General features: G+C 41.2%; 1 protein-coding gene across 1 annotated transcript in view; it reads left to right on the top strand.

Moving 5' to 3' along the window:
• DIAPH3 (diaphanous related formin 3) overlaps positions 1-14,738 on the top strand; it is a 1,160,230-nt gene that overhangs the window by 373,187 nt on the left and 772,305 nt on the right. The window contains exons 10-11 of the mRNA XM_073614238.1: positions 10,261-10,371; positions 14,465-14,583. Coding sequence (XP_073470339.1) covers positions 10,261-10,371; positions 14,465-14,583 — 230 coding nt within the window. The remainder of the gene's footprint in view (positions 1-10,260; positions 10,372-14,464; positions 14,584-14,738) is intronic.

Genomic DNA, 14,738 nt, shown 5'->3' with positions numbered 1-14,738 from the left:
ACTACTGTGTGGTAATTTTTGCTGTGTCCATTGGGTCATTGTCATGTTGGAAGGTAAACCTTCCCATTGACAACTTTCTGGTAGAGTGCAGCAGATTTTCCTCAAGAATATGACGGTATTTCGCACCATCCATTTTTACTTTTTACAACTGGATAAAACAAAAAATGTGTCTGTCTTAATTTCAGGCTCAAAAGCAACAAAATGTGATTATTTTTAAAGGGGGGGTTGATTATTTTCTATACCCTGTTCTTAAAGAGGAAGTAAACCCCAATCAATGGGTTTTACTTCCTCTTTTGCTCTCCGCAAGGCCTGCAAATTAAAATCATATTGGGCTAGTATGCATTGTATACTAGCCCATTATGTGACACTTGCCTGCAAAAGAAGCCCGCACTGTCCCCTGTGCAGGCCGTGTCCATCTTCGCCCCTCTTCCTTCCGGGGCCACGGACTGCGGCTCTGTGACTGGTCTAAGCTGCGTGACGTCACGGGATGGGAGCATTCAGTCACGTCCATTTCTTCACATTGCATGCGCCGATGACAACATTGGCGCACTACAAGTGAAATATCTCCTAAAGGGCGCATGTTTAGGAGATATTTCCACTACCTATAGGTAAGCCTTATTCTAGTCTTACCTATAGATAAAAGTAAGACAAAAGGGTTTACAACCACTTTAACGTGCATAAACATGGCATTTAGTAGAGTTTGGCGTTTTCAATTGTACATTGAAAAAATGAGCAGAGGGGATTTTTTTGGAAAAGAACGCTTACAAAAGCAAATGCCCCAAAAAAACTTGTGCAATACAAGCCATTGTGAGCATTTTTCTGCCGCTGTTTTTCTGCCATTTTTTTTCTGCTCCTAGTGTGCATGGATCCTAAAAATCTCTTTTTGGTCTTGTGATTATTCAGTTGGTTCAGGCAGCTACTGAGGTTTCACTAGTTAATTGTAGATCTTTGAACCAATTTTTTTTTTTTAATATAGCCTGTTGAGCAAACACATAAAACATTAGAGGCAGATAAGGATATCAGAGATCAGTAATCAATGTAGCTTCTATGGCGCTCTGGGTCACAATTTTTATGTTTATTAGTTCACTCTGAATCTGCATTTTCAAATGAAACTTCTAAATGTACAGCTTAGTTCAGTATATATTTGTTAGAATTATAGGAATTTTACTGATTGAGTTTTTACTTGCACATGTTAGGGATGTTTATTTTTGTACATATCAGCAATATCAATTGCATGCATTTTTAGCGAGCTTCTCACTGCCATGTTCCGTTTAATGTGATAAGCACACTGTTAATGGATGTGTTACTGCCAGAACTACATCTGTAGCTGCATGTATAATTAGAAAACATGGTTATCTTGCATTTCACATTACTCTGTTCTACTTGCAAGATTTTCAGCATTTGAAGGTTTTAATAAATCATTCTGTCACATACACATTTCTTTCAAAGCACCAAGAACAACAGGAATGTTACTGTAATTGCTAATTAACTTTAAAATCTGATTTTTAGATATTGGTGATTAAGTACTCTGGTGTATCAAATAAACAAAAATAGCCCATTATGTTGTTGCAGAGCCATTTTCTTTTAGGGCTCGTTCATTGTGAATAGCACCCTAACATGCTGTTCAATAGAGCCCAACTCACAGTGCATATCATGCATTGTTGTGCACTGTGACTTTAATTAAAATTCCCTGCTGAGAACGCTGTTTGGGCTGGTCTCTAGGTAGCACCTATCTGGATCAGTGGGATTATGCTTGGACCGGATGTGTGGGCACTAGCCAATTATGTGACTTGCATGGAGCTAGGCTTTTCATTGTGGCATTGTGTATTGTGTATTGTGTTAGCTGTAGAGCCCTTTCCAGGTCCAGAGGCATGGCACAGACCCAGATGCAATTGATTCCCCCCCCCCCCCCCACCCCCACCCACACCCAGAACACAATGGCTGTGAGCGCTGATCAGATTTTCCAGCATGCTCGTTTAACAGAAAACGATCAAGGAGCTTTACATTCTGCCTAAAAGTGGGCTGGTCCTTAAAGAACTGACCATTTTGGGCCCGTGTGTACCCTTTAGAGAGAGAGGGTGATGATCATGCTGTCGATGGTTGCTTCGCATAGGAATGAGAGATCTGGCTGGGAGAGGAAGAGGTAGTCCAAACAGGCATATACAGGCCGATGTGAAATCAAAAAATTGTAAAGTCTCCATCGTTAGTGTGTAGGATTCACAAGGTATCATGCAAGCTTAAGACCTGGAGTCCCAGGTGAGGTATCCTGTAAGGGGTTCCATGGGACATTGAAATCCCCTCCAAGAATCAAAAGCCATGACTTAAAGCCAGCAAACAGGACAGCACTGTGTCATAAAAAGGGACCTGTTTGCTGTTGGCTCATATATGTTAGCCAAAGTAAATGGCCTACCATGGATTGTACCTTTCAGGAAAAGATAGTGACTCTCCTGATCCACCAATTGATCATGGAGAATAAAGGTAGTCTGCTTGGAGATCAGAATGGACACCCGACAGGATTTAGAAGCAGCGTTGGTTGCTTGGAAGGGCATTGGGAAACGTTTATCAAAGAGCTTGATTTAAAGTGCGTTTCCTGGGGGAAAATTATGTAATGGTTTGACACAGTATGCTAGCGATTTCCCTAATTTATCTCCCTCCCCCCAAAACACCCTTTTATGAAAAAGTATTCATTCTGTGCTTGTGAAAGGTAAAATCATTAAGCAACTGTTGAGCTTGAAGCCAATCTGAGTTTGCTAGAGAGCAACATATGAGGTTTTTGGATTGGGATACTCTAGTTCTTACTGTCTTTTCTGTCAGCCTGGTATTAATATTTAAAAAAAGGCCTTCTAAATATACAATACTTTCATGGTGTTCCATAAACTTGATGGCCACACGCATTTCCACCCCTCTCTCCAGTTAGCCCTCAGGTGGTATGTGGGTTAGCCAGCGTGGATTAAAACACCAGCACCTCTTCATGTACAGTGAAGAAATACAAATCTATACATCTTATCTGGCTGTACTTGCCAACAGGAAAACACATTTCTGTTGACAAAAAGAATGACCCCTCTTGTGTATGATATGTATTGGGAACAAACTGTAAATTGTGAGAACCTAACAAGAAACATAGTGTTAGTATGAATTTCCTGTAGGCAGATAATGGGTGATTAATAGAAGAGTAAAAAATCAAATACAGCTTATCTCTTTTACTGGGTCACTCAGGCCCCCCACATTCCAAGAAATAATTTGCATCATTTGTGGTGCCATTAGAAAGCAATAAACAATACTAGTAGAATATACATGAGTATTATTCTGATGGTGATGGTATCCAGAGGACAGACTCGGTCCTCTCAAACAGTAAGGCAAGGAGATTAAGCATATGAACTATGAGGTGAGTATCTCCCGCATAGATGTACTCCAGGAAAACTCCTCTGTGTATGTGTTTATCAGATAGAAAGAGAGAAACCTACAACATAAAGAGAGACTGGGTGTAAGAATCATCCAATCTTCCAAAATCGCAATGAAAAAATCTTACAAACAGTGCCAGGCTCCACAAATGAGAAATGTGGAGGGCTGCCCAAACTTGGCAACCGAGGTATTGTTCTTTAAAAAGGAGATGGAACAAAAAAAAAGTATCTATGCAGTCCAAAACAGTTTACACTGTGATTTTCAATTAACAGTGTGAACAACCCAGTCCCAGGCTTGAAAGTCTGAATCCTGGCTTGGATAAAAAAAAAAAATATATATATCTTCTAGCAGTTAGTGGATTACACACCTCTTACAATCAAAATCAGGGAAGAGCAAAGCGAAAAGAGGGTTTCCGGTCACCTTCGTCCACACCTAACTTGCCATTCGGATGTAGCCCTTCCACTACTCGCAGGCGGAGGGTAAAATATAGAGGACAAAAGTTAGGGGTGATGCAGGCATGGTTTAAAGAATCCACCTCTGGTTAAATGTTCCACCCATTTTTTGGGTGGAACATGTAACATATTCCAGCTTCTGCACCTTCTCCCTCTGATCCCCCTTCCCTGGGACAGCAGGCAGAGGATCTTGTCCCTGCACCTGCTGTCAAAATTTAAAGACAGTACAACCACGTGGGGCTCTGCCCACACAGGCGTGTCATTCATGCTCAGTTTCCTGTTAATTAATAGACTGACTATACAAGTATCATCAGCCTTTGCGGCTGATGGCTTTTAGTTCTCAATGAACCATGATGGCTAAGAGGACTATTTTGTTGTGATATAATTGTCATATCAGACCACGGTATGATAGATCTTTTTATGTCTTTCTATGGCTGTGTGTTGTAGAACTTAACCTTTTTGTTATCAAGTTCCTGATTGTTTAAAGTTGTTTCTTACTAGGAAAAGAGTTGGAAAAAAGCGTAATAAGCAACCTTGAAAGAGATAAAGATAACTTTGAAGATTGTAATATTTAATAGAAAGGCTGTTGCCTGAAGGGAAGAAGTGACTGCTCTAGCAGAAAGTAAAATGATTGTGTGTTTAGTACTTTGATAGATTACTAGGATGAAAGCTACTGTATATTTTATAGAGGGATGTCATAGGGTTACGATAGTCAAGGTAGTATATGATGAGGGCATGCATTCAAGAGAAACTGCAAGCACACTAGCCCTATTATTCCTAGTGTTGCGTAACATTCACCCATTAACCTTTTTGATGTGCACCATACACTCTGCACACTTAATGCGCATTTCACAGAATGGTGTAGAGTGTGGCCAACGATAGCAGTGTGTTGTCTTTGTTAGTATAACATGTCACATCTAGTAAGTAGAACATGTGTTTGAATACTGCAGCCTAATGACTTCAATTTACTATTAAACACTGTTTAATGTGTTTGGTAAGTCTACTGGCTTTGATCAAAATTGGTAAATTCGAAATGGCTGTCTATGTGCTTATAGGGTAAAGATTGCAAACGATGTCATCCAGGGTCCATTCGCACTGCTGCTTTGCCGCAACACACTTTACTCTATGTGCAGTACCTTTCATTTGGGTTGCATTGTGAATGACACCCCAACACATTTTACAGTAGAACACAATGTATTTCAGTGTTCCACAATGCACAGACGCAGGGGAATTCATAATGGGTGTTGTAGATGTAGATTCCCTTTAAAAGTCTGTCAGGGTGCAGCACTGAAAGTGTTGGGAATTTTGGCCGATGAGAATTGTGTACCTGTCTTTAATAGTATGTTCTATGTGTGTTAGAAATATCTTATTTATGGAGAAGTAGGGCCAAAGCTCTTGCTTTTGACTTGTATTCAGCGGAAAGCTGGCTAAAGTCATCACTAAAATGCTCCAGACTCTGAGACCCTAACTTTTAGTGAGCCAATGAGGAGAGAGAGGGGAGGGGACCAAGCGGCGGCTCCGTGTCTGAATGAACACACAGAGCAGCGGCTCAGCTCAGGTTCCCCCATAGCAAGCTGCTTACTATGGGGGCACTTGGCAAGAGGGAGAGGCCAGGAGCTCAGGCAAGGGACCTGAGAAGAGGAGGATCTGGGCTGCTGTGTGCAAAACCACTGCACAGAGCAGGTAAGTACAACATGTTTGCTATTTTTAAGCAACACAAAAAAAAAAAGACTTTAATATCACTTAGTATCAACACTTAGTATCAACAAAAAAAAAAAGTGTTCCCTTTACATATATTTTAATACTGGAAACAAATGATAAAATAAGAAAAAGCATTAAAAGCGTAAAATGAGTAAAATTATTTTGCTCATAATACCTGAGAGCTTTAGAAAGAGTAACACAACCACCGAGGATCAAAGTTCTAATAAACGGAATCATTATGTGCTTGTAATGTAGATACTTACAGCTAGCCAAGTGGTGGTCCAGTCTTCATCTCTCTATTGTATAAACAGTATATGTCTGTTAAGAAATATGAAAATCATTACTCAAGGATTTATTCTCTACCTATAGGTAGCCACAATGTTAAAAATTGCTGCCATAAATTGGCTAGTTTAGGCAGTTCTTGGTGCTGTGAAAAGCATGACTCTGAGCTAAGAGCCGAGACTGAAGATTGCTGTTGGCTTTCAAGGTGACAACTGTAGAGCTATAATACCTGTGGGAATTATTTCTGTCTGCTTGCCAGCAGCACCAGTTTTCTACTATTTTGCTTTCTTCTATTGCATTTCCTTTATAGTGCAATTCATTACAGTGAGAGCAGTGATTCTGTTGAAAAGCTATGACAGTAGGGTCTTAAGAAAACACATGAAAAATACATAGATGGCTGCAGTGCAAAAGGGTGATTTTTTTAAAGTTCACTTCAGCTTAAAGGTTCTGCAGCACCTTGCCAGGTATTTTGTAGCTGCAATTTCTGGATAATGTATTTAGCACTTTCCCAGCCTGATTTTATTTTATACAATGCTAGAGTTATGAATTCTGAAAAGGCATGATGTGCTTTGCCTGCTGTAAAGCAGAAAAGCAGAACCCCAAATACGTTCATCAGTTGTTTACACTCTGTGCTGTTGGATAATATTTCTTAACGTATAATACAAAACAGTGTTGTAGTTGTAGTGTGTATAAATCTAAATTATATATGCTGTGTATATATATATATATATATATATATATACACACACACATATACATATATATACACATATATATATACACACACACACACTACTGTGCAAATGTTTTAGGCATGTGTGAAAAATGCTGTAAATTAGGAGTGTTTTCAGAAATAAAAGTGTTTAATTTATTTTTATCAATTAACACACTGAAGGATAAATGAACAGAAGGAAAATACAAATCAAATCACTATTTGATGTGACTACCCTTTGCCCTCAATACAAACTAACTACTGAACTTCTGTGGATGTAGGCTGCCTCAAATCCTTCTGTCTTTTCATGTAATCCTAGACAGACTCGATGTGATCAGGGCTCTGCGGGGGCCAAACTATCACTTCCAGGACTCCTTGTTCTGATTTACTCTCAAGATAGTTCCTAATGACATTGGCTGTATGTTTGGAGTGGTTATTAAGCTGCAGAATACATTTGAGGCCAATCACAAGCCGTCTGGTATAATGGATAGGTATCTGCATGTATTTCTCAGTATTGAGGACACCATTGATCCTGAACCAATCTCCAACTCCATTTTACAGAAATGTTGCCTCAAACTTGCAAGGAACCTCCACCATGCTTCACTGTAGCCTACAGACACTCATTATTGTACTGTTCTCCAGCCCTTAGGCAAAAAAACGGTCTCCTTCTGCAGCCAAATATTTCAGATTTCGACTCATCGGTCCAGAATCCCTGTTGCCATTTTTTCGCACCCCACTTCCTATGTTTTCATGCGTAGTTGAGTCACTTAGCCTTGTTTCCATGTCAGAGGTATGGCTTTTTTTTACTACAATTCTTCTATGAAGATCACTCCTGGCCAGAATTCTACAGGCAGATGGGTGTACCTGGATCACACTGGTTTCACACTGGTCCACCAGTTCTGTGCTGATAGCGCTGCTGGACATCTTCCGATGTCAAAGGGAAGTCAGTATGATATACCTTTTATCTGTTGCATTGTTTTCTTGGCTGACCACTGCATCTACGGCTCTCAACATTGCCCGTTTCTTTGTGCTTCTTAAAAAGAGCTTGAGCACCATATCTTGAAACCCATCAGCTGAAAATCTTTGCTTGGGAGAGACCTTGCTGATGCATTATACCTACCTTGTTGCTGTGCTCAGCCCCTACCTTCCACAACCTCACCTTAGCAGAGTTTGGCTCAGATCTACAGCTGATTCCATTTCAGTTAATTACTGTTTCAACCTACATATGTAATTGATGATCTGCTTGGTATAAATGATTAATCATACACCTGACTCTAATCCTACAAAAACCCTGAGGCTGGGTTCACACTGGTCCGACAAACGCTCCGACATTGGGAGCTCATGTCGCATGACGTGTGAAATTTAATGTTTCCCTATGGGAGCCGTCCTAACTGGTCCGACACAAGTCGTTCCGACTTTAGAAATGCTCCCTGTACTACTTTGGTCCGACTTTGATCCTACTTCAGCCTATTGACTATCATTGAAGTCTGATCAAAGTCGGATTGCCGTCTTGCATGATCCGACTTCGGCACGCGACTTGTGCTCAGATGTTCTTGAGGGGGAACTCCGCGCCAAATTTTAAATAAAAAACCGGCATGGGTTCCCCCTCCAGGAGCATACCAGGCCCTTGGGTCTGGTATGGACCTTGAGGGGAACCCCCTACGCCGATAAAAACGGCGGGTGATGACCACGCCCCCTAAAAACGTCACAGTCCCAGCATGCCCAGGGACTGTGACGGCATAAGGGGGCGGGGTCACCGCCTATATAAGTCAGAGCAGAGCGCACAGAGAGCATTCCAGCCGGGGAGAGCGTCGTGTCAACATCGGAAGAAGAGATGAAGAGAAGAAGCGGCGAGACAGCGGCAGCAGACCGGGCCCCTCGCTGGCAATAGAGCTGGAAGAAGATAGCGGCGGGGCCCGGGAGAAGAGGCGGAACACCGGGAGAAGTCGGAAGAAGATACCGGAGCTGCCCAATAAATTAATTTTGAAACCTGTGTACTGTGGTTTTTTTTTTATTGACACTTCCCTAGGTGAATGGGTAGGGGTACCATGTACCCCATACTCATTCACATAGGGTGGGGGGCCGGGATCTGGGGGCCCCCTTATTAAAGGGGGCTCCTGGATTCCGATAAGCCCTCCGCCCGCAGACCCCGACAACCAACGGCCAGGGTTGTTGGGAAGAGGCCCTTGTCCTCATCAACATGGGGACAAGGTGCTTTGGGGTGGGGGGCCGCAGCGCGCCCCCTCCCCCAAAGCACCAACCCCCCATGTTGAGGGCATGCGGCCTGGTACGGTTCAGGAGGGGGGGGGCGCTCGCTCGTCCCCACCCCCATTCCTGTCCGGCCGGGCTGCGTGCTCGGATAAGGGTCTGGTATGGATTGGGGGGGACCCCCACGCCGTTGTTATCGGCGTAGGGGGTTCCCCTCAAGGTCCATACCAGACCCAAGGGCCTGGTATGCTCCTGGAGGGGGAACCCATGCCGGTTTTTTATTTAAAATTTGGCGCGGAGTTCCCCCTAAAGATTCATACCAAACACATTGGCGGGGATCCAAGTCGGATCCCCGTTCATTGAAAGTCGGACACATGCCGGCTTCATGTCGCAGGGCAAAGTCGGATCCAAAGTAGGACGACTGTCGTGTCCCACCAGTGTGAACCCAGCCTGAGGGCCAGTTCACACCACATGCAGTCCAGTGCGTTTTTGTTCTGCATCAAAAACGCATGGAAAGTAGGTTATATGGTTTCCAATGGCATAGTTCACACCAGTGCAGTCAGTTCCAGTGCTTTTCAGTTGCAGAAAAAAAAGTAGAACATGCTGCATTTTTCCTGCACTGGACTGTGTTGAAACACAGTAAAGCACATCAAAAATGCACTGGACCGCACCAGAAATGCATGAAAACCGCACTGGACCCTAGTATATTGCATAAAAACATGAAAACATCAGAGAAAAAAAAACACCTGGAATGCATCTGGAAACGCATCAAAAACACACAAACTCATCAAAAACACGTTAAAAACACGCATGCAGAAACGCATCCGGAACGACTTATCTGGAGTGTGTTTTTGTGGTGTGAACCAGCCCCGACTTTGTGCAAGTGTAAAAACTGTGCAAGTGTAAGAATTGATGCTGGTTTGAAGCCTAAGGGTAGTCACACCAAATATTGATTTAAAGTAGATGTTTCTTCTGTTCCCTCACTTTGCATTTTGTAAAGTGATAATAAAGAAAAATATATTTTTTTGAAAATCTTACCTTACAACATTTCTTCACACCTGCCTAAAATTTTTGCACAATTTATTTATACATTTTCAGAAAGATATACAATGCGGAGAAACAAAATATGAATGAAGTCAATAGTAACTAAGGCCAAGAAGTAATTGTTTCCTTTAAGAGTTCTATATGGCTCAATCTGCATTTGTTGATGAGTGTGTCTGTCTTGTATGGTTTATTTGATGGCCATTTGTGCTTATTACCCCCCCGGAAGAGCACCATATTCAGTATATCTCTTTCTTTCTTTTTTATGGCCGCTACTTCTAAATCTCATGTAAATTAATTTGTGTGTACAGTATGTATTTATATAATTATAATCTCCTATGCATTTTTTATTTTTGTATGGCCTGCAAGTCCACAGTTCTAGTTGCAGTGAATATTGTTAAAATAGAATTAAAACTGAAAATAACAGACTTTATTTTCTCTTTGTCTGCTGCCTTGATGTAGGTGGCTTGTATGCAGCTTATCAATGCACTTGTAACATCACCTGATGATCTGGACTTCAGGCTTCACATAAGGAATGAATTTATGCGTTGTGGATTGAGCGAGATATTGCCAGTAAGTGCCTTGTAGTCACTGATTTTGCATTATTTAAATTTGCAGACACCTGAGTGGAGGAATGTTTTTCGTAAACTTCTCTTGTTGGTTTAATGTGATCTTGTTTGAACACATAAGGAATGCTTCAAATAAACCCAGTGTTATTAGCCAATTTATAACTTGCCAGCCAAACTTTTTTTTTCCTATCATGTATATTTCCTTATTCCTACTTTAAATGCTGATTTAACCAACACATACATTTATTTGTTGCATGTATTAATAACCCCTAGATAGTCAATCTGGCACTTGTTTAAGCTTTTGGGAAATAATACAGTTTAAACGTCTTATATATTTTAATGTCCTGGGGACTGTGGACGTGAGATTTCATCTTTTTAGTGTGTGGGCCTGCACACTTGCCATGACCATTAGAAGGTGGCCCACAATAGGATACTTAAAATTTTAATTACAGGCATGATACAAGACCTACAATGGAATGCATTGGACTTACAGTACATGCATAAAACATTAGCGCACAACGTTTCTTTGCAGGTAGTAGCATATTGTTCTTACATGTCCTTACAAGTCCAAAGTTTCAGTCAAGAGCTGTGTAACTTGTGTCCAGAAGTTTCAAATGATTATTCAGTTTCACATTCAGTGTATACAAGTACTTCAGAGTACATGACCTAAAGGGGTTGATTTACTAAACCTAAAGAGTGCAAAATCTGGTGCAGCTGTGCATGGTAGCCAATCGGCTTCTAACTTCAGCTTGTTTAATTAAGCTTTGACAAAAAAACCTGGAAGCTGATTGGTTTGTATGCAGAGCTGCACCAGATTATGCACTTTCCAGTTATAGTAAATCAACCCCAAAAGGTTTCTGACATGTTTTCCCATTAGATAAAGGCAGCATGGAGTATGGTAGACAACATAGATATAGCAGCAGTTAATGTTTGTCCCTGGATGAGATTATGATGCACCCATAGATCTAAATCACCTCTCACCATTCCTCTTAGGAACAACTCCACAAGTGATATTTCTACTTTAAAGCCCAACTCAGGCAAAATGCATTTTAAATAGTGTATTTTGCATCAAATACCTTATGCCTCTTGAATCTGAACACCTCTTTTGAAGCTATCCTTCAGAGTAACAAATTGAAGTCCGACTTTCCTCCATGAGCAAACTTATAACCTGCCCGTGAGACCAGACATTTTTCAGCCATTATCTTTTGGACACTGGTCCCCTCACCACCCTTGTAAGTTTCTGATGCCTATGATAGAGGACCTGGCCACTGCAAGTATCTCCTCCACCAATAGAAGGTGTCCACATCAAACACACAGTGATGTGGACACCTGAAGAAGGAGCCCAGGAAGTATACTGAAGAAAAGAGGAATGTCTTGTTACCGTGGCTTCAGGTAAGTAAATAGGCATTTTGTATTTTTATTTATTTTATTTTTTAATTACAAGGGAGTGGAAGGGAGCAAGGTTTGACAATGTCCTGCAGTTGGGCTTCAAGAACAGTGTATCTAAACTGAATGTGTTTGCTTCCAAGACAGTATAGTAAACAAAAGTTAATTTTCTAGAATCTCTTGAAGTAACTAAACAGAAGGCAGGGACTTCTCAATAGAAGTACTGAACAGCATGTCTAACCTGAAAGAGCCACAAAAGAAAGTTGGTGGGAATTGCATGCTGGTCTCTTTGAAGAAGTAAGGGTCTGATTATCCCATTCACTCAGACAATGCCATCAAAGGTAGAATAAATTTGTTCCAGATTAGCCGATGGCGAATTATTGGTGTATTAGTAAAGTGGTAGTGAAGATTCCTTAAGGAAAAGCAGTTTACTTGGTCTTATTCCCTTTCTGGGGATGGGATTCTTTTGTTGCACCCTACACAGCACTTAGTTTATCTTCTTGCTTTCAAAGTTTTTATTGAGATTTTAACAATGCGCAATCAAGTACAGACTTTTCATAGAGACAACAAAAGAAGAAAAAGAAACATTGATGCTTCAGTATCTATCTTAACAGAGGATTTTTCTAATTTGCATAGAATGATCATGAGCAATGACTAAGGATTATGGCACCTCCAGAACTATTAAGAACCCACGATCCAATGGATTCCATGGGATGCCTCTTGGTATACAGATTATGCCAAGCCGCGCCAAGGTTGCCCCAGTGGGCCCCCGGCACCCCTAATGGGATCAAACTGTGCTGGGGAAGCCCTCCCGAGGCCCCCCATGCCCGTCGAGGACTAGTGACGATACAAGAGGATCCTAGAGAGAGAGAGAAAAAAAAGAGTAGTATTTTCGATTGTCCCAGAGGATGCTGTGGGAGATTTTGACCTTTGAAAATGGGCGCCTTCAAATTGCAGTAACAGATTAGGTGAAATATCTGTTCAAATACAATTTACACTAGGAAAATCCAGCAAACCAACAAAGGAGATAAAGAACAAAAAACATATAGAAGGGAGGGAAGGGGGAGGGGAGCCGCTCAGCAAGTATCACGAAGGAGCAATGTTGTTGACATTTTCTTGGTTAATTTGTATCCCAGGGATAAGGGAAAGACCTATGTGATTAGCCCAGTGTTCCCATATTGCTTCAAACTGTGCCCTAGTGTTTAACAGAATACTGGTCAATTTCTCCTGAGACATCATCCAGGAGATTTTCCGCTTGGCGGCTATAAAGGAAAGTATGAAGGAACCACCATTTGAAGGAAAGTATGTTTAAACCTGGAGTGAAGTCCGGATTATTAAAGATATGTGCCAGAGGACGGCAATTAGAGGTCAATGAAGGTTGAGTCATTATTTTGTCCCAAAGGGTCATGGATTGTGAGAGGATCTGAGAGAGTATGGGGGGTCTATCCTTGGAGGGGATCCACAGTAAATAGTCGAGAGTATGATTAAGGACTGACTGTCTTTCAATTTGGATCCAATCTGGTTTTTATGTCCAGGAAAAAACAGTTGAAAGTTGGGAGATTCTTGCTGCCTGGTAATACCAGAAAAGTCTAGGTAACTCTAGGCCCCCTTGTGTCCGCAACCTGTAAAGAGTGTTATTTGGAAGTCTATGACCTTTTCCTCCCCAGATAAGCTTGTTAATTTTCCTTTGTAAAGATTGTAAGTGGTCTTTTTTAAGGATAATCAGTAAAGCTCCGAATAAATATAGTAATCTGGGGAGGAGTGTCATTTTAATTGAATGGATCTTCCCTAGCCAGGAAAGCTCCTTACTGCCCCAGGACTTTAGCTCTGATTCCAGTTTCTTATAAGTGGGCGGAAAGTTAACTGAGTATAGTTGGTCAATTTTGGCGGTGAGGTGGATCCCTAGATACTCTAGTGACGAATTGTTCCATTTGAACTTAAATGACTTTTTTAGCGATTCTACTATGGCTGGTTTCAAGGAGACGTTGAGGGCATGGGACTTGTCGTAGTTAACCCTTAGGCCTGACACCTAGTTTATCTTCTTAAGGTGTTCTCTGTGTGTGGGTAGGTGTAATTTTCTGATTGACAGCCAACCAAACAAAACGTGAGATGGAAAGGCACACTTAATGCAGGGCTCAAGAAATGGTTCTTAAATGTGCTATAATATAGTTCCAACAAAAAAGTCTCATTAGTACAGCCACATCAATAATGCTAAAATGGGGTGCCTCAATATAATGGTATGTTAAGCTGGCCATAGACAGCTCAAAATTAGCCCAGTTCAGTGGGAACCAGATGGATTTCAAACCAACTTTAGGCAGGCTGGTTGTAATGACGTCAATCTATTGTTCAACTTCAGTACAACCAGTCTGTTTTTTTTTTTTTTGCCATTCGATCACTGGTGGTGGCTATAGCGGTCTGCAGTGATCATTGTATTTTGGTGGCAAAGAAACATCCCTCTGGCAGAATACAATAGCAGGGTGAGAGGTATCCCCCCATCAACACTGACTGTGTTGATGGGGGAATCAAACAATTTTCTTTCCATCAACCCGTGGTTGATGGAAAGAAAACTGCATAATATATGGCCTGCCTTAGAAAAAGCTTATTTATTATTCTTAGGATAACAAAAACAGTTTATACTCCAGTCACTGAAAGAGGATCATTGTCTCTCTATATCAGCATGTTTTCTATCTATCTTTTTTTTTGTTATATAGAAATTGAAGACTATCCGTAATGAGGCCCTGGATATCCAGCTGAGGGTGTTTGATGAACACAAAGAGGAAGACATGATAGAGTTCTCTCATCGCCTTGATGATGTCCGCTCTGAAATGGAATATCCTTTCCTATTCTTTTCTATCGTTTTGATTTTGTGTCCTGTATGTTTTGCAAATGCAACAGTGTTTTTTTTTATTCCATTGCAAAGTATGTCTGACTGCATGAAAAAGTAATAGGCGGTTATGATAACTGTGCTCGTAAGTATATCCAAAA

Source organism: Aquarana catesbeiana, linkage group LG02 (assembly GCF_042186555.1).
Source record: "Aquarana catesbeiana isolate 2022-GZ linkage group LG02, ASM4218655v1, whole genome shotgun sequence".
In the NCBI taxonomy this organism is placed as follows: Eukaryota; Metazoa; Chordata; class Amphibia; order Anura; family Ranidae; genus Aquarana; species Aquarana catesbeiana.
The sequence above is the reverse complement of the archived record's forward strand: the minus strand, read 5'-3'. Positions and strand labels throughout refer to the sequence as shown.